Below are 26,683 nucleotides of genomic sequence, written 5' to 3'. Positions count from 1 at the left end.
TTGTGGTTGTAGGTGGCTCTGGAGCTGCAGCGTCCTTTTCTCTTCTCCTCTGTTTGGTGGTTGTAGGTGGCTCTATAGCTGCAGCATCCTCTCCACTTCTCCTCTGTTTGGTGGTTGCACGTGGCTCTGAAGCTGCAGTGTCCTCTTCTCCTCTGGTGGTTGCACGTGGCTCTGAAGCTGCAGCATCCTCTTCTCTTCTCCTCTGTTTGGTGGTTGCACGTGGCTCTGAAGCTGCAGCATCCTCTCCTCTTCTCCTCTGTTTGGTGGTTGCACGTGGCTCTGAAGCTGCAGCGTCCTCTTCTCTTCTTCTCTGTTTGGTGGTTGCACGTGGCTCTGAAGCTGCAGCATCCTCTCCTCTTCTCCTCAGTTTGGTGGTTGCACGTGGCTCTGAAGCTGCAGCGTCCTCTTCTCTTCTTCTCTGTTTGGTGTTTGCACGTGGCTCTGAAGCTGCAGCATACTCTCCTCTTCTCTGTTTGGTGGTTGCACGTGGCTCTGAAGCTGCAGCGTCCTCTCCTCTTCTTCTCTGTTTGGTGGTTGTACGTGGCTCTGGAGCTGCAGCGTCCTCTTCTCTTCTCCTCTGTTTGGTGGTTGTACGTGGCTCTGAAGCTGCAGCGTCCTCTTCTCTTCTCCTCTGTTTGTTGGTTGCACGTGGCTCTGAAGCTGCAGCGTCCTCTCCTCTTCTTCTCTGTTTGGTGGTTGTACGTGGCTCTGGAGCTGCAGCGTCCTCTTCTCTTCTCCTCTGTTTGGTGGTTGTACGTGGCTCTGGAGCTGGCAGATGTAATGTGATGACATCATTGCACCTACCAGCTCCGAGCCTGTGCACCACAGCCACAGAGGAGAAGATGACTGCTACTGGTTCGGGGGGCATGGGAAGGTGAGTATCATAGGTACTGACCTGCACAGTTTAGGGGTAGGGGGACAGGCAGAATGACAAGGTCGCCGGCCGATTTGACCTATAAACCAGCAGCATGCGTCCTGCGGCTCTACTCATGGTCTATTCAGAAGAAGCCAAGAACTGCGCCATCTCCGACAGTCCCATAGCAGGACTCCTCGAGCGCCTCTAAGTAGTAATTACCTAATCAAAACCACAAATCTGGGTTTTTGATGAGAGGATTTGCGCTCTTCTTGTTGCTTCTTATTCTGGAAGAAAGGCCTCACGTATATAAACTTAAAGGGGTTTCCCACAAAACAAGTTGGGACCCCCTGTGGCTCCTCAAGATTAATAGAGCAGACGAAGGGTCCTGGGGCCAGCACTGGGACCCCCACATATCAGCAGGCTGGGCCCATTTCCTGTGGATAGGTCCTAACCTGCTTTGTGGGAAAACCCCTTGAAGTGTATTTTGTAGCTTTACGATGTTTTACGTATTTGGAGCATTTTTACTGCTTTTATAATTGTCTCCTATTTCCATCCTTTTTCAGGTGTTTTCTTACACGGCTGATAAAGAAATCCGTACGGACGATTTATGCCTGGACGTCTCCCGACTGAATGGCCCAGTCATCATGCTGAAGTGTCACCACATGAGAGGGAACCAGCTCTGGGAATATGACGCTGAGGTAGGTCATTCATGTATTGACAGTATGTGACACTTATCCAATGGGTTACTGATCTGTTTACATCCAGAACAGAGAAGAACTATCTCTGCATTCAAATATTATTCTCACCATTACATCTTCACTGCTCCTCCTGCTCTATAACATGCTGCCTGCAGATAGGACACTATGTACAATGTGCTCAGCTACTCCTGCTCTACAACATGCTGCCTGCAGATAGGACACTATGTACAATGTGCTCAGCTCCTCCTGCTCTATAACATGCTGCCTGCAGATAGGACACTATGTACAATGTGCTCAGCTACTCCTGCTCTACAACATGCTGCCTGCAGATAGGACACTATGTACAATGTGCTCAGCTCCTCCTGCTCTATAAAATGCTGCCTGCAGATAGGACACTATGTACAATGTGCTCAGCTCCTCCTGCTCTATAACATGCTGCCTGCAGATAGGACACTATGTACAATCTGCTCAGCTCCTCCTGCTCTATAACATGCTGCCTGCAGATAGGACACTATGTACAATCTTCTCAGCTCCTCCTGCTCTATAACATGCTGCCTGCAGATAGGACACTATATACAATGTGCTCAGCTCCTCCTGCTCTATAACATGCTGCCTGCAGATAGGACACTATGTACAATCCGCTCAGCTCCTGCTCTATAACATGCTGACTGCAGATAGGACACTATGTACAATCTGCTCAGCTCCTCCTGCTCTATAACATGCTGCCTGCAGATAGGACACTATGTACAATCTGCTCAGCTCCTCCTGCTCTGTAACATGCTGCCTGCAGATAGGACACTATATATAATCTGCTCAGCTCCTCCTGCTCTATAACATGCTGCCTGCAGATAGGACACTATGTACAATCTGCTCAGCTCCTCCTGCTCTGTAACATGCTGCCTGCAGATAGGACACTATATATAACCTGCTCAGCTCCTCCTGCTCTATAACATGCTGCCTGCAGATAGGACACTATGTACAATCCGCTCATCTCCTCCTGCTCTATAACATGCTGCCTGCAGATAGGACACTATGTACACACTGCTCAGCTCCTCCTGCTCTATAACATGCTGCCTGCAGATAGAACACTGTGTACAATCTGCTCAGCTCCTCCTGCTCTATAACATGCTGCCTGCAGATAGGACACTATGTACAATCTTCTCAGCTCCTCCTGCTCTATAATATGCTACCTGCAGATAGGACACTATGTACAATCTGCTCAGCTCCTCCTGCTCTATAACATGCTGCCTGCAGATAGGACACTATGTACAATCTTCTCAGCTCCTCCTGCTCTATAACAAGATATCTAAATAAAAAATACCCTACAGATATAAAAGAATGAATAAATGATGTGACAAGTTTTGGTAATGATGATGTAACATTTCTGCTCGCACCTTTCTATGACCCCAGAGCGCGGCTATAACTTCATGTATTTCTTCCTTTCTCTGTTGTCCTGGTTTCACAGATTAGCGATGACCTTGGTGTCGCTCACCCTCCCCTTATGGCATTTTAGGTAACATTTAAGAAGAGGAAAGACGTCCCAGGGAAACTGAACTGTGGATTTGGTGACATGAAATCCGCAGCACATCTCACTCTGGCCGAGTTCCTATGATTGAAAATAATATATAATATAATAATAATATTCAGCTCCGGCAACACGCACCGATACGGGGGAGGGGGAGGGGGATGGAATCCGTGTGCAACTAAGTAACATAATAATCTGATCAGGGGGGAGGGGCTTAATGTGTGTGCAACTAAGTAACATAATAATCTGATCGGGGGGAGGGGCTTAATGTGTGTGCAACTAAGTAACATAATAATCTGATCAGGGGGAGGGGCTTAATGTGTGTGCAACTAAGTAACATAATAATCCGGGTGACCCCTCACCCCAATATATTTAGAGATAATGGGGGTCATTTACTAAGGGTCTGATTCGCGTTTTCTCGACGTGTTACTCGAATATTTCCGATTTGCGCCGATTTCCCCTGAATTGCCCCGGGATCGGATTGTGGCGCATCGGCGCTGGTGTGCACGTGACGGTAATCGGGGGGCGTGGCCAAACGAAACCCCGACGGATTCAGAAAAACCGCGCATTTAAAAGAAAAAAATGTGTTGCGGAGCTTGCACTTACCTTCACTCAGCCCGGCTCGGTGTACTCCAGCGCATTCCGATGCTTTTCAGCGCAGCAGCGACACCTGGTGGACGTCGGAGGAACTGCCTTAGTGAATCCCGGCCGGACCCGAATCCACCGCAGAGAACGCGCCGCTGGATCGCGAATGAACCGGGTAAGTAAATCTGCCCCAATGTCTCATTTCTCATGACATTTAAAGGAATGTTCCACCTAAGACATCACGCGAGATCCACGGAAACTGAAGATGTTTGGTTTCTTGGAAAAAAAAACTTTTTTGTAGTAGCACAAGACCGAGGGGGCAGTTTATTAACCCTTTCCGTGCCGCATATTTAATAAGAAGGGCAATTCTGACATCGCTTTTTCTAAAAAAAAACATTCTACCTTTATTCTACCTGAGTAACATAAAAAATACAGAAATACCAAAAAAATTGGGGTATGTATCGTAAGTTTTTATTTTTTTTGTCAGTGGAGTTCGGTGACGGCTCAACTCCAAACAAAATACACGGTAAAGTGCAGAGCCCCCAAATGTAATATATACGTGTATTCATGAGCGCTGGTAAATTGAAAGCTGAGCTGTGATTGGTTGCCATGGGCAACTAGAAATATTCTGCCATTCAGACACCTTGATAAATCTGCCCCAATGACTGCCCCATACAGGGGGCGCTGTGCAGAGCTGAGGGGGCCTACCATGGCGCTATCTGGCATGGCGCTACCTGACATGGCGCTATCTGGCATGGCGCTACCTGACATGGCGCTATCTGGCATGGCGCTATCTGGCATGGCGCTATCTGGCATGGCGCTATCTGGCATGGCGCTACCTGACATGGCGCTACCTGACATGGCGCTATCTGGCATGGCGCTACCTGGCATGGCGCTACCTGACATGGCGCTACCTGACATGGCGCTATCTGGCATGGCGCTTCCTGACATGGCGCTACCTGACATGGCGCTACCTGGCATGGCGCTACCTGACATGGCGCTACCTGACATGGCGCTATCTGGCATGGCGCTTCCTGACATGGCGCTACCTGACATGGCGCTATCTGGCATGGCGCTATCTGATTCGCCTGTATTTTGGCTCCTATAGATGCTTAGGGGGCCCAGGCCCAGACTCCCTCGTGCCACGGACCTGGTGGCCACCACTATGTAACAGACTGGACTTTCCAATGAAACCTCCAAATGTATAACTTGACCCTAGAATTGATGAATGGATAAATCCCACAGAGTCCGGATTCTGCAGATAGAAATAAATTCTGTACATTATAAGAATAATCCGGGCGCAGGGGGGGGGGGAGTGTCGGGGGTCCGGAGAGAAGCGTCAGCACAGTCACATCCCAGGGGGCTCATTACAGCAAATCAATTGTTACATAAAGATGCAACGAGCTCGTTACCTTGTAGCTTCATCAATATAGATTTAGTGGGAGAAGATCTCATCACCAGCTCATTACAGGCTGCAAAGATCTGGAGCTGAAACTCGGAAAACGGAAATATATAGATGGACAGAAAGGAAGAAAGAAAAATAGAGAGAGATAAATAAAAAGCAGAAACTGGCCGCACTCATCATGCGCAGTGTTACAGACATAGAAAGGCACAATGTAGTGACATCATCCAGGAGACATTGGCATCTCAGTGCAAGAATATACAAACTATGGGGGACATAATCATAGATCCGGGGCCCCGTGGGGGACATTACTCATAGATCCGGGGCCCCGTGGGGACATTACTCATAGATCCGGGGCCCCGTGGGGGACATTACTCATAGTGGGGGGCCTCAGGTTCACCTATTTTTGCGCCTGGTTTGTTCTTTTTTTGGCTCCTGATCTATGATGGATCTGGTTCTGCCTTAGTAAATGCGTTTTGGAATTGTCTCATGTCCGATTCATTTGCATCTAATTTTGCGCCAAATTTGTCTCATATTGTTAGATCTCATTTGTGAGCAATAATGAAAGGAGACTGAGAATGTAGGGCGGTATTATTTATACATTGTATAGTTATCTAGTGTATGGCGGTATTATTTATACATTGTATAGTTATCTAGTGTATGGCGGTATTATTTATACATTGTATAGTTATCTAGTGTATGGCGGTATTATTTATACATTGTATAGTTATCTAGTGTATGGCGGTATTATTTATACATTGTATAGTTATCTAGTGTATGGCGGTATTATTTATACATTGTATAGTTATGCAGTGTATGGCAGTATTATTTATACATTGTATAGTTATCTAGTGTATGGCGGTATTATTTATACATTGTATAGTTATCTAGTGTATGGCGGTATTATTTATACATTGTATAGTTATCTAGTGTATGGCGGTATTATTTATACATTGTATAGTTATCTAGTGTATGGCGGTATTATTTATACATTGTATAGTTATGCAGTGTATGGCGGTATTATTTATACATTGTATAGTTATGTAGTGTATGGCGGTATTATTTATACATTGTATAGTTATCTAGTGTATGGCGGTATTATTTATACATTGTATAGTTATGCAGTATATGGCGGTATTATTTATACATTGTATAGTTATGTAGTGTATGGCGGTATTATTTATACATTGTATAGTTATCTAGTGTATGGCGGTATTATTTATACATTGTATAGTTATGCATTGTATGGCGGTATTATTTATACATTGCATAGTTATGCATTGTATGGCGGTATTATTTATACATTGCATAGTTATGCAGTGTATGGCGGTATTATTTATACATTGCATAGTTATGCAGTGTATGGCGGTATTATTTATACATTGTATAGTTATGTAGTGTATGGCGGTATTATTTATACATTGTATAGTTATGCAGTGTATGGCGGTATTATTTATACATTGTATAGTTATGCAGTGTATGGCGGTATTATTTATACATTGTATAGTTATGCAGTGTATGGCGGTATTATTTATACATTGTATAGTTATGCATTGTATGGCGGTATTATTTATACATTGTATAGTTATGTAGTGTATGGGGGTATTATTTATACATTGTATAGTTATGTAGTGTATGGAGGTATTATTTATACATTGTATAGTTATGCATTGTATGGTGGTATTATTTATACATTGTATAGTTATGTAGTGTATGGAGGTATTATTTATACATTGTATAGTTATGCATTGTATGGCGGTATTATTTATACATTGTATAGTTATGCATTGTATGGCGGTATTATTTATACATTGTATAGTTATCTAGTGTATGGCGGTATTATTTATACATTGTATAGTTATGTAGTGTATGGCGGTATTATTTATACATTGTATAGTTATGCAGTGTATGGTGGTATTATTTATACATTGTATAGTTATGTAGTGTATGGCGGTATTATTTATACATTGTATAGTTATCTAGTGTATGGCGGTATTATTTATACATTGTATAGTTATGTAGTGTATGGCGGTATTATTTATACATTGTATAGTTATGTAGTGTATGGCGGTATTATTTATACATTGTATAGTTATGCAGTGTATGGCGGTATTATTTATACATTGTATAGTTATGCAGTATATGGCGGTATTATTTATACATTGTATAGTTATGCAGTGTATGGTGGTATTATTTATACATTGTATAGTTATGTAGTGTATGGCGGTATTATTTATACATTGTATAGTTATGCATTGTATGGTGGTATTATTTATACATTGTATAGTTATGCATTGTATGGCGGTATTATTTATACATTGTATAGTTATGCATTGTATGGCGGTATTATTTATACATTGTATAGTTATGCATTGTATGGCGGTATTATTTATACATTGTATAGTTATGCAGTGTATGGCGGTATTATTTATACATTGTATAGTTATGCATTGTATGGCGGTGTTATTTATACATTGTATAGTTATGCAGTGTATGGCGGTATTATTTATACATTGTATAGTTATGCAGTGTATGGCAGTATTATTTATACATTGTATAGTTATGCAGTGTATGGCGGTATTATTTATACATTGTATAGTTATGCATTGTATGGCGGTATTATTTATACATTGCATAGTTATGCATTGTATGGCGGTATTATTTATACATTGCATAGTTATGCAGTGTATGGCGGTATTATTTATACATTGCATAGTTATGCAGTGTATGGCGGTATTATTTATACATTGTATAGTTATGTAGTGTATGGCGGTATTATTTATACATTGTATAGTTATGCAGTGTATGGCGGTATTATTTATACATTGTATAGTTATGCAGTGTATGGCGGTATTATTTATACATTGTATAGTTATGCAGTGTATGGCGGTATTATTTATACATTGTATAGTTATGCATTGTATGGCGGTATTATTTATACATTGTATAGTTATGTAGTGTATGGGGGTATTATTTATACATTGTATAGTTATGTAGTGTATGGAGGTATTATTTATACATTGTATAGTTATGCATTGTATGGTGGTATTATTTATACATTGTATAGTTATGTAGTGTATGGAGGTATTATTTATACATTGTATAGTTATGCATTGTATGGCGGTATTATTTATACATTGTATAGTTATGCATTGTATGGCGGTATTATTTATACATTGTATAGTTATCTAGTGTATGGCGGTATTATTTATACATTGTATAGTTATGTAGTGTATGGCGGTATTATTTATACATTGTATAGTTATGCAGTGTATGGTGGTATTATTTATACATTGTATAGTTATGTAGTGTATGGCGGTATTATTTATACATTGTATAGTTATCTAGTGTATGGCGGTATTATTTATACATTGTATAGTTATGTAGTGTATGGCGGTATTATTTATACATTGTATAGTTATGTAGTGTATGGCGGTATTATTTATACATTGTATAGTTATGCAGTGTATGGCGGTATTATTTATACATTGTATAGTTATGCAGTATATGGCGGTATTATTTATACATTGTATAGTTATGCAGTGTATGGTGGTATTATTTATACATTGTATAGTTATGTAGTGTATGGCGGTATTATTTATACATTGTATAGTTATGCATTGTATGGTGGTATTATTTATACATTGTATAGTTATGCATTGTATGGCGGTATTATTTATACATTGTATAGTTATGCATTGTATGGCGGTATTATTTATACATTGTATAGTTATGCATTGTATGGCGGTATTATTTATACATTGTATAGTTATGCAGTGTATGGCGGTATTATTTATACATTGTATAGTTATGCATTGTATGGCGGTATTATTTATACATTGTATAGTTATGCAGTGTATGGCGGTATTATTTATACATTGTATAGTTATGCAGTGTATGGCAGTATTATTTATACATTGTATAGTTATGCAGTGTATGGCGGTATTATTTATACATTGTATAGTTATGCATTGTATGGCGGTATTATTTATACATTGTATAGTTATGTAGTGTATGGCGGTATTATTTATACATTGTATAGTTATGTAGTGTATGGCGGTATTACTTATACATTGTATAGTTATGTAGTGTATGGCGGTATTATTTTTACATTGTATAGTTATGTAGTGTATGGCGGTATTATTTTTACATTGTATAGTTATGTAGTGTATGGTGGTATTATTTATACATTGTATAGTTATGTAGTGTATGGCGGTATTATTTATACATTGTATACTTATGCATTGTATGGCGGTATTATTTATACATTGTATACTTATGCATTGTATGGCGGTATTATTTATACATTGTATAGTTATGTAGTGTATTGCAGTATTATTTATACATTGTATAGTTATGCATTGAATGGCGGTATTATTTATACATTGCATAGTTATGCATTGTATGGCGGTATTATTTATACATTGTATAGTTATGCATTGTATGGAGGTATTATTTATACATTGTATAGTTATGTAGTGTATGGGGGTATTATTTATACATTGTATAGTTATGTAGTGTATGGAGGTATTATTTATACATTGTATAGTTATGTAGTGTATGGAGGTATTATTTATACATTGTATAGCTATGTAGTGTATGGAGGTATTATTTATACATTGTATAGTTATGTAGTGTATGGAGGTATTATTTATACATTGTATAGTTATGTAGTGTATGGTGGTATTATTTATACATTGTATAGTTATGTAGTGTATGGCGGTATTATTTATACATTGTATACTTATGCATTGTATGGCGGTATTATTTATACATTGTATACTTATGCATTGTATGGCGGTATTATTTATACATTGTATAGTTATGTAGTGTATTGCAGTATTATTTATACATTGTATAGTTATGCATTGAATGGCGGTATTATTTATACATTGCATAGTTATGCATTGTATGGCGGTATTATTTATACATTGTATAGTTATGCATTGTATGGAGGTATTATTTATACATTGTATAGTTATGTAGTGTATGGGGGTATTATTTATACATTGTATAGTTATGTAGTGTATGGAGGTATTATTTATACATTGTATAGTTATGTAGTGTATGGAGGTATTATTTATACATTGTATAGCTATGTAGTGTATGGAGGTATTATTTATACATTGTATAGTTATGTAGTGCATGGCGGTATTATTTATACATTGTATAGTTATGTAGTGTATGGCGGTATTATTTATACATTGTATATGCATTGTATGGCGGTATTATTTATACTTGCACTGTATATTAAAGTAATACATACACTGTGCCCTGGTCTATGCTTCTGGCTGACCCCTCCAGGCGCCTTACAGCAGCGTATAGCACCATAAGACTGGATGATATATGTACAGAGGGTTTCCTCCACCATATAAATATAATGGCCATGATCAGCTATAATATAAAATCTCTGGACCTCTATAACCTTACACTAAAACACAAAGCAGCGTCAATAAACCCTGACAATGGCTCCTGTCACCTCTAATAGTCCTGCTATAATATACGGTGAGCGGGGAGTGCAGTGAGCAGTGTGGCCATGAGATGGCGCCATTATTATAGCTTATATGGGGACGGCGCTTTGTGTGCCAGATCCTGACTCGGCAGAAGGCGAAGAGATGGGAGAAGCGACATCTACAAGAGGGCGACAAATGGAGCCCAACCCCCCGTGCTCCGGCTCCTCCTGGACTCACCAGAAGCTCGGGAGATCCTCACTGACGGCAGCGTCCTCCCTGGATGAACCCCGAGTGCAGAGAGAAATATATAGAAGGATATATATTTATATTTCTACAGAAATCCTTAGACCTGGACCTCATAAACCACGATCCGGGTACAAAGGTCACACACCCCGAAATCTCCACTCCTGATAGACCCAACAAACACCTCCGGACACAATGGACCAAATGTATCACTTCCTCAATGTGACACATTGTTGCACCAGAATTATCACAAGTTACAAACATCTGTGATGAGATGAGCTCCACCTCTTATTAATCATGTTACTTGATCGTCCTACAAGCTCCTCTCTGCTTCTCTCCCGCACCCCAGCATGAGAATGACCCCCACAGCAGCACCCAGGTGTGTGACACCCAGCACCCAGTGACCTCCTCAGCAGCACCCAGGTGTGTGACAACCAGCACCCAGTGACCTGCTCAGCAGCACCCAGGTGTGTGACACCCAGCACCCAGTGACCTGCTCAGCAGCACCCAGGTGTGTGACACCCAGCACCCAGTGACCTCCTCAGCAGCACCCAGGTGTGTGACACCCAGCACCCAGTGACCTCCTCAGCAGCACCCAGGTGTGTGACAACCAGCACCCAGTGACCTCCTCAGCAGCACCCAGGTGTGTGACACCCAGCACCCAGGGACCTCCTCAGCAGCACCCAGGTGTGTGACACCCAGCACCCAGTGACCTCCTCAGCAGCACCCAGGTGTGTGACACCCAGCACCCAGTGACCTCCTCAGCAGCACCCAGGTGTGTGACACCCAGCACCCAGTGACCTCCTCAGCAGCACCCAGGTGTGTGACACCCAGCACCCAGTGACCTCCTCAGCAGCACCCAGGTGTGTGACACCCAGCACCCAGGGACCTCCTCAGCAGGGGCTTCTCCTGCAGGGGATCCACCGGTGCTGATCTCCTGATGCCCCCCTGTAATTCTGTCCAGTATCCTCCTGTCCTATCTATCTCTATCCTCAGACACCAGTGGGGTCATCCTGCTACACAGGACACTTCTCTGTACTGTCTGCAAAATCCTTCAAACTTCTCTCCTGTCCTGCTCGGAGCTGAGGCTTCTGCAGATTATTTGTAAATAGAAGGTCATGAACTATAAACAGACGTTACAGGTAGTGTAAACATTGGCTGAGCTCTGCTGCTGTACTATACAGAGGATACACCGCTCTGCTGCTGTACTATACAGGGGATACCCTGCTCTGCTGCTGTACTATACAGGGGATACACTGCTCTGCTGCTGTACTATACAGGGGATACACTGCTCTGCTGCTGTACTATACAGGGGATACACCGCTCTGCTGCTGTACTATACAGAGGATACACCGCTCTGCCGCTGTACTATACAGAGGATACACTGCCCTGCTGCTGTACTATACAGGGGATACACCGCTCTGCTGCTGTACTATACAGGGGATACACCGCTCTGCTGCTGTACTATACAGAGGATACACTGCCCTGCTGCTGTACTATACAGGGGATACACCGCTCTGCTGCTGTACTATACAGGGGATACACTGCACTGCTGCTGTACTATACAGGGGATACACCGCTCTGCTGCTGTACTATACAGGGGATACACTGCTCTGCTGCTGTACTATACAGAGGATACACCGCACTGCTGCTGTACTATACAGGGGATACACCGCTCTGCTGCTGTACTATACAGGGGATACACCGCTCTGCTGCTGTACTATACAGGGGATACACTGCTCTGCTGCTGTACTATACAGGGGATACACCGCTCTGCTGCTGTACTATACAGGGGATACACGGCTCTGCTGCTGTACTATACAGGGGATACACCGCTCTGCTGCTGTACTATACAGGGGATACACTGCTCTGCTGCTGTACTATACAGGGGATACACTGCTCTGCTGCTGTACTATACAGGGGATACACCGCTCTGCTGCTGTACTATACAGAGGATACACCGCTCTGCTGCTGTACTATACAGGGGATACACTGCTCTGCTACTGTACTATACAGGGGATACACCGCTCTGCTGCTGTACTATACAGAGGATACACTGCTCTGCTGCTGTACTATACAGGGGATACACCGCTCTGCTGCTGTACTATACAGGGGATACACCGCTCTGCCGCTGTACTATACAGGGGGTACACCGCTCTGCTGCTGTACTATACAGAGGATACACCGCTCTGCCGCTGTACTATACAGGGGGTACACCGCTCTGCCGCTGTACTATACAGGGGATACACCGCTCTGCTGCTGTACTATACAGGGGATACGCTGCTCTGCTGCTGTACTATACAGGGGATGATCTGCTCTATCCATCTATCTATCTATCTCCTATCCATCCATCTATCTATCTCCTATCCATCTATCTATCCATCTATCTATCTCCTATCTATCTATCTCCTATCCATCCATCTATCTATCTCCTATCTATCCATCTATCTATCTCCTATCTATCTATCTATCTCCTATCTATCTCCTATCCATTTATCTATCTCCTATCTATCTATCTCCTATCTATCATCTATCTATCTATCTATCTATCTATATCCTATCTATCTATCTCCTATCTATCTATCTCCTATCTATCTATCTATCTCCTATCTATCTCCTATCTATCTATCTCCTATCTATCTATCTCCTATCTATCTATCTCCTATCTATCTATCTATCTCCTATCTATCTATCTCCTATCTATCTATCTCCTATCTATCTATCTCCTATCCATCCATCTATCTATCTCCTATCTATCCATCTATCTATCTCCTATCTATCTATCTATCTATCTATCTATCTCCTATCTATCTATCTATCTCCTATCTATCTCCTATCCATTTATCTATCTCCTATCTATCTATCTCCTATCTATCATCTATCTATCTATCTATCTATCTATCTATATCCTATCTATCTATCTCCTATCTATCTATCTATCTCCTATCTATCTCCTATCTATCTATCTCCTATCTATCTATCTATCTATCTCCTATCTATCTATCTCCTATCTATCTATCTATCTATCTATCTATCTCCTATCTATCTCCTATCTATCTATCTATCTATCTCCTATCTATCTATCTCCTATCTATCTATCTATCTATCTCTCTATCATCCTGTCCTTGCATAATCACATTTTTAGATAAAATTATAACTTTAGAGACTCTTAGGGTCTCCTGTGTTCTTCTTCCTGGACGTTTATGAATACTTTGGTTTCCCGGCTCTTATCCCGGGGTTCGTCCTTCTGCTGCTCTGCGTTACATTAGTACATGGAGAGGGGCCGGGTCCCCTTTATATTAACCCTGCGGGGTTAGGACTGGTTCACCTTTAGTGCGGGGGATGAGACATTACAGCCCCCCTGCGGGGATACGGAGCAGACACAGTAAGCGCCGCACATTAGGAAATGACAGGTTCTCGTTAATATTTCATTAACATTTATCCATTAATTATTCATAATTCTGCAGATTATATTAATGTACAAGAGAAGTTACTGCAGTCACTGAATGACACAAAAGAATCAGAGGACACAAGACCAGACCCCAACCCCCGGACCGCAACCCCAACCCCCGGACCGCAACCCCAACCCCCGGACCGCAACCCCAACCCCCGGACCGCAACCCCAACCCCCGGACCACAACTACAACCCCCGGACCGCAACCCCCAGACCGCAACCCCCGGACCGCAACCCCAACCCCCGGACCGCAACCCCAACCCCCGGACCGCAACCCCAACCCCCGGACCGCAACCCCAACCCCCGGACCGCAACCCCAACCCCCGGACCACAACTACAACCCCCGGACCGCAACCCCCAGACCGCAACCCCCGGACCGCAACCCCAACCCCCGGACCACAACCACAACCCCCGGACCGCAACCCCAACCCCCGGACCGCAACCACAACCCCCGGACCGCAACCCCAACCCCCGGACCACAACTACAACCCCCGGACCACAACCACCGGACCACAACTACAACCCCCGGACCACAACTACAACCCCCGGACCACAACCACAACCCCCGGACCACAACTACAACCCCCGGACCACAACCACAACCCCCGGACCACAACCACAACCCCCGGACCACAACCACAACCCCCGGACCACAACTACAACCCCCGGACCACAACTACAACCCCCGGACCACAACCACAACCCCCGGACCACAACCGCAACCCCCAGACCACAACCACAACCCCCTGACCGCAAACCCCGGACCACAACCACAACCCCCTGACCGCAAACCCCGGACCACAACCACAACCCCCGGACCACAACCACAACCCCCGTACCGCAACCACAACCCCCGGACCACAACCACAACCCCCGGACCACAACCACAACCCCCGGACCACAACCCCCGTACCGCAACCCCCAGACCGCAACCCCAACCCCCGGACCACAACCACAACCCCCGGACCACAACCACAACCCCCGGACCACAACTACAACCCCCGGACCACAACCACAACCCCCGGACCACAACTACAACCCCCGGACCGCAAACCCTGGACCACAACCACAACCCCCGTACCGCAACCACAACCCCCAGACCGCAACCTCCGGACTGCAACCCCCGGACTGCAACCACAACCCCCGGACCACAACCACAACCCCCAGACCGCAACCACAACCCCCGGACCACAACTACAACCCCCGGACCGCAACCACAACCCCCGGACCGCAACCACAACCCCCGGACCACAACCACAACCCCCGTACCGCAACCACAACCCCCAGACCGCAACCTCCGGACTGCAACCCCCGGACTGCAACCACAACCCCCAGACCCCAACCCCCGGACCACAACTACAACCCCCGGACCGCAAACCCCGGACCACAACCACAACCTCCGTACCGCAACCACAACCCCCAGACCGCAACCTCCGGACTGCAACCCCCGGACCGCAACCCCAACCCCCGGACTGCAACCCCCGGACCGCAACCCCAACCCCCGGACCACGACCACAACCCCCGGACCACAACCGCAACCGCCGGACCGCAACCCCCGGACCGCAACAACCCGGACCGCAACCCCAATCCCCGGACCACAACCACAACCCCCGGACCACAACCGCAACCCCCGGACCGCAACCCCCAGACCGCAACCCCCAGACCGCAAGCCCCCGGACCACAACCCCCGGACCACAACCGCAACCCCCGGACCGCAACCCCCGGACCGCAACCCCCAGACCACAACTACAACCCCCAGATCACAACTACAACCCCCGGACCGCAACCCCCGGACCGCAACCCCCGGACTGCAACCCTCAGACTACAACTACAACCCCCAGACTACAACCCCCGGACCCCCAGACTACAACCCCCAGACTACAACCCATGGACCACAATCCCCGGACTACACCGTGACACATAATGTACTCAAAGCCTTGTCATCCAATATGGCCGCTATTACAAGTAACACAAGGTCATCGGCTTTCTAGGCCCCTGCGTGGTCTGTAATATGAATGTGGGTGACTTCTCTTATATAATTATTAGCATTGATCTATAAAACTTATTAGTGGGGGGAACGTCGCCCTCAGGAACCATAGAATGAATGGGCAACACCCGGCACCAGAACTGCCCCTGGTGCTACGTGGGGAGAGTATCCGGCTGCTGTCTTGTCATATAACAATCTCCTATATCGCTCATTTCTGTGTTTTTCCTTTGTCAGTTTGCAGGGAAATGGGAATATAATTTTGAGGTAAGAAATTTTTACCAAATTTTGAAATATACAGTTCAGTAGATTTAGTAACTACGGTGGAACCCAAATTTGTATGTGAAGTGTTTGATCTGTTACGCGACCTCCTCCCATTGCACAATCCTGCCGTGTACAGTCCGGCAAACCGCGCAACCACAACCAGGCGTGGCGCTCGCTGTCAGACCAGGTAAGTGGTGGGAACTCACCCTGCGACGTCCCTGCGGGCTAAGGTCCTGCCTAAAGCTGATGAACCGCCCTGGTAAGGGGAAACCCGCTATCAGGAGCCTACCTGACGGTCCCTGAGTGACCCTACAAGGTGACAGGGAGACTTACCTCGTCAGGCGGCTGCTGGATGGTGGAGCGGACAGGTCACGGAATACAGATATAGGTCAGTGTTCACACTGGTAACAGAATCCGACACAAGACAGACAGGAAGGTGGGGTCAGAAGAAGCACTAAAGAAGGGGCTGGGCAGAATATAAGGCAGTAATGGACACCGCCCCCAGCACTGACTGGCTCAGCCGTCCATCACTCAAACCGCAGCTGCAGGCAAAACGATTACAGAGACACACCCAGCTTTCCCAGGATCAGAAAGGGAGCTGTCAATCACAGGCAGCTCTGGGTGTGGTTTTCCAGCAAGAAGCCCGAAACCTGATCCATCAGAACAATTTGTGAGTTCTGACACCTGCCATGTACAGTCCGGCGCCTCTGAGGTTGTAGCCAAGGAAAGGATTGGACGAGGAAGGGATTAATCGAGGAAGGGATTGGACAAGGAAGGGATTGGACGAGGAAGGGATTGGACGAGGAAGGGATTGGACGAGGAAGGGATTGGACGAGGAAGGGATTGGACGAGGAAGGGATTGGACGAGGAAGGGATTGGGCGAGGAAGGGATTGGGCGAGGAAGGTATTGGGCGAGGAAGGGATTGGACGAGGAAGGGATTGGACGAGGAAGGGATTGGACGAGGAAGGGATTGGACGAGGAAGGGATTGGACGAGGAAGGGATTGGGCGAGGAAGGGATTGGATGAGGAAGGGATTGGACGAGGAAGGGATTGGATGAGGAAGGGATTGGATGAGGAAGGGATTGAGGGGAAACCATTCTATATAAAATCAATGTTTTGTAGGTGTAAAAAGATATCAGATATTTCACTTTCTTTTGGTTTATGTGCCAAGTGAAACCATTAAGTTCCCAATCCCAACCTAGAAGTCTCCACATTCGGAGAGAACTGCCCTGCACTTTACCCTCTGGGTGTCAGACGCCTCGTGTTCTCTCCCGGAATCCGATTCTGTTCTGTTCTCATGACGTTCCATGGAGACATCAGAATAAACCTTCTGCACCAGCTTTCCCCTCCGCAGCGAAGCCTCCGATCAGTTTGGAAACTTTGTATTTATTTCAATAATTTCTGTCTCTTCTCTTCTTGTGAGAATCGGGGAATGTGGCTGCAGGTGACACCTCCCTCGCCATCCGCCTTCATAGTATCTGACTCCTTGTTACCTTGTGTTCCTGAACGTGTGTGATTCTGCGGATAAAGACAGAACAACGCGTCAGAGAGTCTGCGGAGACTGCAAATACTAAGTTTATTCCATTATTTTTGCTGCTTATGGTGTACGGCACAGCCAGTGTAGTGATGGGCGCAGAGTAGAGACATGTACATAGGAATTACATGGGAATATATACACTCACCGGCCACTTTATTAGGTCCACCATGCTAGTAACGGGTTGGACCCCCTTTTGCCTTCAGAACTGCCTCAATTCTTCGTGGCATAGATTCAACAAGGTGCTGGAAGCTCCTCAGAGATTTTGCTCCATAGTGACATGATGGCATCACACAGTTGCCGCAGATTTGTCGGCTGCACATCCATGATGCGAATCTCCCGTTCCACCACATCCCAAAGATGCTCTATTGGATTGAGATCTGGTGACTGTGGAGGCCATTTGTGTCCAGTGACCTCATTGTCATGTTCAAGAAACCAGTCTGAGATGATTCCAGCTTTATGACATGGCGCATTATCCTGCTGAAAATAGCCATCAGATGTTACAGGGTACATTGTACTCATAAAGGGATGGACATGGGCAGCAACAATACTCAGGTAGGCTGTGGCGTTACCAAGGGGCCCAAAGACACCATGACACCACCACCACCAGCCTGAGCCGCTGATACAAGGCAGGATGGATCCATGACACCACCACCACCAGCCTGAGCCGCTGATACAAGGCAGGATGGATCCATGACACCAGCACCACCAGCCTGACCCGCTGATACAAGGCAGGATGGATCCATGACACCACCAGCACCAGCCTGAGCCGCTGATACAAGGCAGGATGGATCCATGACACCACCACCACCAGCCTGAGCCGCTGATACAAGGCAGGATGGATCCATGACACCACCACCACCAGCCTGACCCGCTGATACAAGGCAGGATGGATCCATGACACCACCACCACCAGCCTGACCCGCTGATACAAGGCAGGATGGATCCATGACACCACCACCACCAGCCTGAGCCGCTGATACAAGGCAGGATGGATCCATGACACCACCACCACCAGCCTGAGCCGCTGATACAAGGCAGGATGGATCCATGACACCACCACCACCAGCCTGACCCGCTGATACAAGGCAGGATGGATCCATGACACCACCACCACCAGCCTGAGCCGCTGATACAAGGCAGGATGGATCCATGCCACCACCACCACCAGCCTGACCCGCTGATACAAGGCAGGATGGATCCATGACACCACCACCACCAGCCTGACCCGCTGATACAAGGCAGGATGGATCCATGACACCACCACCACCAGCCTGAGCCGCTGATACAAGGCAGGATGGATCCATGACACCACCACCACCAGCCTGACCCGCTGATACAAGGCAGGATGGATCCATGACACCACCACCACCAGCCTGAACCGTTATACAAGGCAGGATGGATCCATGACACCACCACCACCAGCCTGAGCCGCTGATACAAGGCAGGATGGATCCATGACACCACCACCACCAGCCTGAGCCGCTGATACAAGGCAGGATGGATCCATGACACCAGCACCACCAGCCTGACCCGCTGATACAAGGCAGGATGGATCCATGACACCACCACCACCAGCCTGAACCGCTGATACAAGGCAGGATGGATCCATGACACCACCACCACCAGCCTGAGCCGTTATACAAGGCAGGATGGATCCATGACACCACCACCACCAGCCTGACCCGCTGATACAAGGCAGGATGGATCCATGACACCAGCACCACCAGCCTGACCCGCTGATACAAGGCAGGATGGATCCATGACACCACCACCACCAGCCTGAGCCGCTGATACAAGGCAGGATGGATCCATGACACCACCACCACCAGCCTGAGCCGCTGATACAAGGCAGGATGGATCCATGACACCACCACCAGCCTGACCCGCTGATACAAGGCAGGATGGATCCATGACACCACCACCACCAGCCTGACCTGCTGATACAAGGCAGGATGGATCCATGACACCACCAGCACCAGCCTGAGCCGCTGATACAAGGCAGGATGGATCCATGACACCACCACCACCAGCCTGAGCCGCTGATACAAGGCAGGATGGATCCATGACACCACCACCACCAGCCTGAGCCGCTGATACAAGGCAGGATGGATCCATGACACCACCACCACCAGCCTGACCCGCTGATACAAGGCAGGATGGATCCATGACACCACCACCACCAGCCTGACCCGCTGATACAAGGCAGGATGGATCCATGACACCACCACCAGCCTGAGCCGCTGATACAAGGCAGGATGGATCCATGACACCACCACCACCAGCCTGAGCCGTTATACAAGGCAGGATGGATCCATGACACCACCACCACCAGCCTGACCCGCTGATACAAGGCAGGATGGATCCATGACACCACCACCAGCCTGAGCCGCTGATACAAGGCAGGATGGATCCATGACACCACCACCACCAGCCTGACCCGCTGACACAAGGCAGGATGGATCCATGACACCACCACCACCAGCCTGAGCCGCTGATACAAGGCAGGATGGATCCATGACACCACCACCACCAGCCTGAGCCGCTGATACAAGGCAGGATGGATCCATGACACCACCACCACCAGCCTGACCCGCTGACACAAGGCAGGATGGATCCATGACACCACCACCACCAGCCTGACCCGCTGATACAAGGCAGGATGGATCCATGACACCACCACCACCAGCCTGACCCGCTGACACAAGGCAGGATGGATCCATGACACCACCACCACCAGCCTGAGCCGCTGATACAAGGCAGGATGGATCCATGACACCACCACCACCAGCCTGAGCCGCTGATACAAGGCAGGATGGATCCATGACACCACCACCACCAGCCTGACCCGCTGATACAAGGCAGGATGGATCCATGACACCACCACCACCAGCCTGAGCCGCTGATACAAGGCAGGATGGATCCATGACACCACCACCACCAGCCTGACCCGCTGATACAAGGCAGGATGGATCCATGACACCACCACCACCAGCCTGACCCGCTGATACAAGGCAGGATGGATCCATGACACCACCAGCACCAGCCTGAGCCGCTGATACAAGGCAGGATGGATCCATGACACCACCACCACCAGCCTGACCCGCTGATACAAGGCAGGATGGATCCATGACACCACCACCACCAGCCTGACCCGCTGATACAAGGCAGGATGGATCCATGACACCACCACCACCAGCCTGAGCCGCTGATACAAGGCAGGATGGATCCATGACACCACCACCACCAGCCTGAGCCGCTGATACAAGGCAGGATGGATCCATGACATCACCACCACCAGCCTGACCCGCTGATACAAGGCAGGATGGATCCATGACACCACCACCAGCCTGAGCCGCTGATACAAGGCAGGATGGATCCATGACACCACCACCACCAGCCTGAGCCGCTGATACAAGGCAGGATGGATCCATGACACCACCACCAGCCTGACCCGCTGATACAAGGCAGGATGGATCCATGACACCACCACCACCAGCCTGAGCCGCTGATACAAGGCAGGATGGATCCATGACACCACCACCACCAGCTTGACCCGCTGATACAAGGCAGGATGGATCCATGACACCACCACCACCAGCCTGAGCCGCTGATACAAGGCAGGATGGATCCATGACACCAGCACCACCAGCCTGACCCGCTGATACAAGGCAGGATGGATCCATGACACCACCACCACCAGCCTGAGCCGCTGATACAAGGCAGGATGGATCCATGACACCACCACCAGCCTGACCCGCTGATACAAGGCAGGATGGATCCATGACACCACCACCACCAGCCTGAGCCGCTGATACAAGGCAGGATGGATCCATGACACCACCACCACCAGCCTGAGCCGCTGATACAAGGCAGGATGGATCCATGACACCACCACCACCAGCCTGACCCGCTGATACAAGGCAGGATGGATCCATGACACCACCAGCACCAGCCTGAGCCGCTGATACAAGGCAGGATGGATCCATGCTTTCATGTTGTTGACGCCAAATTCTGACCCTACCATCCGAATGTCGCAGCAGAAATCGAGACTCATCAGACCAGGCAAGGTTTTTCCAATCTTCTACTGTCCAATTTTGATGAGCTTGTGCAAATTGTAGCCTCAGTTTCCTGTTCTTAGCTGAAAGGAGTGGCACCCGGTGTGGTCTTCTGTTGCTGTAGCCCATCTGCCTCAGAGTTGGACGTACTGTGCGTTCAGAGATGCTCTTCTGCCTACCTTGGTTGTAACGGGTGGCGATTTGAGTCACTGTTGCCTTTCTATCAGCTCGAACCAGTCTGCCCATTCTCCTCTGACCTCTGGCATTAACAAGGCATTTCCGCCCACAGAACTGCCGCTTACTGGATGTTTTTTCTTTTTCGGACCATTCTCTGTAAACCCTAGAGATGGTTGTGCGTGAAAATCCCAGTAGATCAGCAGTTTCTGAAATACTCAGACCAGCTCTTCTGGCACCAACAACCATGCCACGTTCAAAGGCCACAAATCACCTTTCTTCCCCATACTGATGCTCGGGAGAACTGCAGGAGATTGTCTTGACCATGTCTACATGCCTAAATGCACTGAGTTGCCGCCATGTGATTGGCTGATTAGAAATTAAGTGTTAACGAGCAGTTGGACAGGTGGACCTAATAAAGTGGCCGGTGAGTGTATATACTCGTATTGTGAATGGGGGACCCAGGACTGCAGGAGGAGGCCTTGAGTCACTGAACCTGTCTGCCTGGGTGCCCATGGAGAGGGCTCTTGGTGCCACCTCTGGGACCCATTCCCTAGGTTTGCCACCATATGCAAATGATGAATTTGGTGAAGCAGGGTTTATACTGACTCTGCACTGTCCTATGTTCATTTGGCACACTGGAAAGTCTCAAAACAGCATTTGTACCAAAAAAACGCCAAAAATAGACAAAAAACCAATGATACTTCACCCCTGATGAATTTGACAGTGGAGCTCCAAAAAACAGACATAGAACTGTCGTAAGGTGTCGGCCTAGTGATAAATTCTCCCCATCGAGACCCCAGTTTTCTGGAGGAGATGACACATGGACTTCCCCTCCCCCACAGTTTCCAGGCTTGTCCGGACCCGCACGCTTCTTGTTAGTGTTCAGGAGCGGGGTGTTGGTCGTTGGTGGTCGGAGGTGTTGTCCGGCCTCCCAGATTTACCATAGTCTGGTACTACAAAAGGAAACTCTGCCAGATCGGACCCGGGGGGGGGGGGGGGTCATACTCTTATATATGGAAGACAATTCCAAAACCTCAAAGACTCTTCTGCTTCAGGAGCTAAACCATTACATCGAGAAGCTGGTGGAGTGTTTTTTGTCAGAGCTTCGGGGGAAGTTGTAGGGATTATCGTTGTGTAGAGAGTCGACGTTTCATCTGTTCCTCCAGTGAAGACGCATCAAATCCTCTGCAATTAAAGGAAACTATTCGCTCCAAGTTACATAATAACTAGACATTTAACAAGTAGGAGAAGTGTTCTGCATCATAAGATGTCTGATGTGAGCACAGGTGCACCAAGCCTTGTGGCCACACCCATTGCGCACTAAAATGCTAATTTGCATATAATTAAAAATGAAGATTTCTCTGAATTCTAGACACAATGGGGCAGATTTACTTACCCGGTCCATTCGTGATCCAGCGGCGCGTTCTCTGCGGTGGATTCAGGTCTGGCCGGGATTTATTAAGGCAGTTCCTCCGGCGTCCACCACTGAAGAGCAGCGGAACGCACTGGAATACACCGAGCCGGGCTGAGTGAAGGTAAGTGCAAGCTCCGCAACAGATTTTTTTTTTTTTAAATGCGGCGGTTTGTCCGAATCCGACGGTTTCCGTTTGGCCACGGCCCCCAATTTCCGTTGCGTGCATGCCGGTGCTGATGCGCCACAATCCGATCGCGTGCGCCAAAACCCCGGGGCAATTCAGGCGCAAATCGGAAATATTCGGGTAACACGTCGGGAAGTTAACACATTAGTAAATGACCCCCATTAGCCGGAGGGAGTATAAGTTACTTCCACTCTGGCCGGGGTTCCAGGCATCCTTCTATTCTTATACATTTTATGTTATGGACCTTCCGATACTTAGCAGAGTGATAACAGACAAGAGATCCCATCGCAATTCCCGCTTTGCATAACATTTTGTGACGTGTTTGGTGCGTGGAAACCCCTCCTCCTCCTTCTGCTTGTGTCGTCTTTGTGTGTTTGTTCCTATTATTTTCTCTATCGTTTATTCTTTGAGTTTTCCTTTTCACCTGTTTTTCTGTTGCACAGACCCAATCATTTCTCCATATCATTACCCAATCATGTTTGACTTTAAGCCGAGTGGAGGACGGCACATTTGGCCCCACCGTGGAATATTGTAACGGCAACAGCCGGCAAATCTGGATCCTGAGGAATTACTCCCGGCTGGAGGTGTTTAGAAAGGTTTTTTACAGCCCCACTGATTACTTCCTATGACGGCTCGATGAGGTTGGTATCATGTATTGTCCATCATTTCTTGTATTCCCCCAAAAAAAGTCCGGGATCTGGTCAGAAATGAAAATTTGATTCAGATGGCAGAACATACGAACATCAATTTTGGATCGAATGTAAATGTAATCTTCCAAAAACTCTATGTGACACTTATTTAAAGATCATAGATACAGGCACTAAGACTGAGCTAATCTTCTTATAATATGCTATGACCCAGAAGGGCTCCAGGGGCATTACAAAAGCCCCTATGTGCTGCAGCTTCACAGGCTGTTACACTTCCCTCCTCCCATTGTGTGAGATTTAATCAGGCAGAGGGAGGGGGAAGTAGATATAGTGTAACGGCCTGTGAAGCTACATTTTGAAGGGGCTTTGGTAACACCCTCACAGCCCTTCTGGCTCATTAGCATACTTTTAAATGTTGATTTTTGAAGAAAGGAAGATTCCCACAGTCCCGGTGCTTGGCTCTATGAGTATTGTCCCTGGTTTATCAGGATGGATTTTGATTTTATATTTCCTTTAAATATATTTTTTTTTCAGTTGTGAATATATTGTAATTACTTTAGAGAAATTCAAGATGTAAAATTTAGGTTGTGTGAACTAAAGAACCTGGAACATCTGGCAGGGTCATATTGTATCCTTCTTTTCCCAACATTTGCATGACCCATCCTGCCACAATTTGCATATTTGAACCTTTAGTTGAGTAAATCATAAAACATGTGATTTCCCCATTGAAAGAAAAAAAAAGAACAATGTGCATATTGTGCTGCTCCGCCCCTTTCTAAATCCACTTGTCAGAAATCCTCCTCAGCAGCGATGGGCAGAGACTAAGCTCTTCTTGTCTGACAATTAGCTGCCGCTTCCCATGATGCTTTGCATTAAGCAATTTAGAGGTAAATGAGAAGAAACGTAGAAGTAACTAAAGTAACTCAGTGATTCCACTGACATTCCTACGAGTAAATCCACTGAGCTCAGCATGTGCACATACAGGACTATATAGGGACTATGCTGGCAGCTTCCATCGCATGGAGGAACTTGGAGCATGGAATAAATAGTAGAAATGAAATGGTTAAATGAAGTTTAGAGTCTGTGATTTAAGGATTAACAGCTTTCCTGCTGTGTATATAGTGTCCGGAGAGCAGAAGGTGGGTGAGGGGCTGCAGAGGAGTGTGTGGCACAGCTTGAGGTGCAGATAGAGACAAGAAAAGTTCTGCAGAATCACAGACTGGGATGGAGATGTGGCATTCCAGGGTGTGAGAGACAGTGAGAGGGATAGAGGAGAGGATGATGCTGTAGTAGTAGTAGCAAAGTCTGCAGGTGTTTAGGCCCCTCTCTTCCATGTTTATAGTGGTTAATCCTCCTCAGGCTAAACTGAGGAGGACACAGCTACAGCAGGGACAGGCTAAACTGAGGAGGACACAGCAACAAAAGGGACAGGCTTAACTCAGGAGGACACAGCTACAGCAGGTGCAGGCTAAACTGAGGAGGACACAGCTAAAGCAAGTACAGGCTAAACTGAGGAGGACAGAGCTACAGCAGGGACAGGCTAAACTCAGGAGGACAGAGCTACAGCAGGGACAGGCTAAACTGAGGAGGGCACAGCTACAGCAAGGACAGGCTAAACTGAGGAGGACACAGCTACAGCACGGACAGGCTAAACTGAGGAGGACACGGCTAAAGCAGGGACAGGCTAAACTAAGGAGGACACAGCTAGAGCAGGAATAGGCTAAACTGAGGTGGACACAGCTAAAGCAGGGACAGGCTAAACTAAGGAGGACACAGCTACTGCAGGTGCAGGTTAAACTGAGGAGGACACAGCTAGAGCAGGAATAGGCTAAACTGAGGTGGACACATCTACTGAAGGTGCAGTCTAAACTGAGGAGGACACAGCTAAAGCAGGGACAGGCTAAACTGAGGAGGACACAGCTACAGCAGGAATAGGCTAAACTGAGGAGGACACAGCTACTGCAGGGATAGGATAAACTGAGGAGGACACAGCTACTGCAGGTGCAGGTTAAACTGAGGAGGACACAGCTAGAGCAGGAATAGGCTAAACTGAGGTGGACACATCTACTGAAGGTGCAGTCTAAACTGAGGAGGACACAGCTAAAGCAGGGACAGGCTAAACTGAGGAGGACACGGCTACAGCAAGGACAGGCTAAACTGAGGAGGACACAGCTAAAGCAGGGACAGGCTAAACTAAGGAGGAC

The 26,683-nt window shown here is 47.2% G+C and overlaps 1 protein-coding gene across 3 annotated transcripts in view; it reads left to right on the top strand.

Moving 5' to 3' along the window:
• GALNT13 (polypeptide N-acetylgalactosaminyltransferase 13) overlaps window positions 1-26,683 on the top strand; it is a 322,291-nt gene that overhangs the window by 289,268 nt on the left and 6,340 nt on the right. Inside the window, exons 10-12 of one of the 3 annotated variants that reach the window (XM_072122489.1) lie at window positions 1,420-1,554; window positions 16,438-16,467; window positions 24,276-24,473. In XM_072122489.1, the coding sequence (XP_071978590.1) occupies window positions 1,420-1,554; window positions 16,438-16,467; window positions 24,276-24,461 (351 nt within the window). In that variant the 3' untranslated portion in view covers window positions 24,462-24,473. The remainder of the gene's footprint in view (window positions 1-1,419; window positions 1,555-16,437; window positions 16,468-24,275; window positions 24,474-26,683) is intronic. The other 2 variants (XM_072122491.1, XM_072122492.1) reach the window with 2 other exon arrangements.

Source organism: Engystomops pustulosus, chromosome 8 (assembly GCF_040894005.1).
Source record: "Engystomops pustulosus chromosome 8, aEngPut4.maternal, whole genome shotgun sequence".
Classification (NCBI taxonomy): domain Eukaryota; kingdom Metazoa; phylum Chordata; class Amphibia; order Anura; family Leptodactylidae; genus Engystomops; species Engystomops pustulosus.
This window is presented reverse-complemented; position numbering and strand designations above follow the sequence as displayed.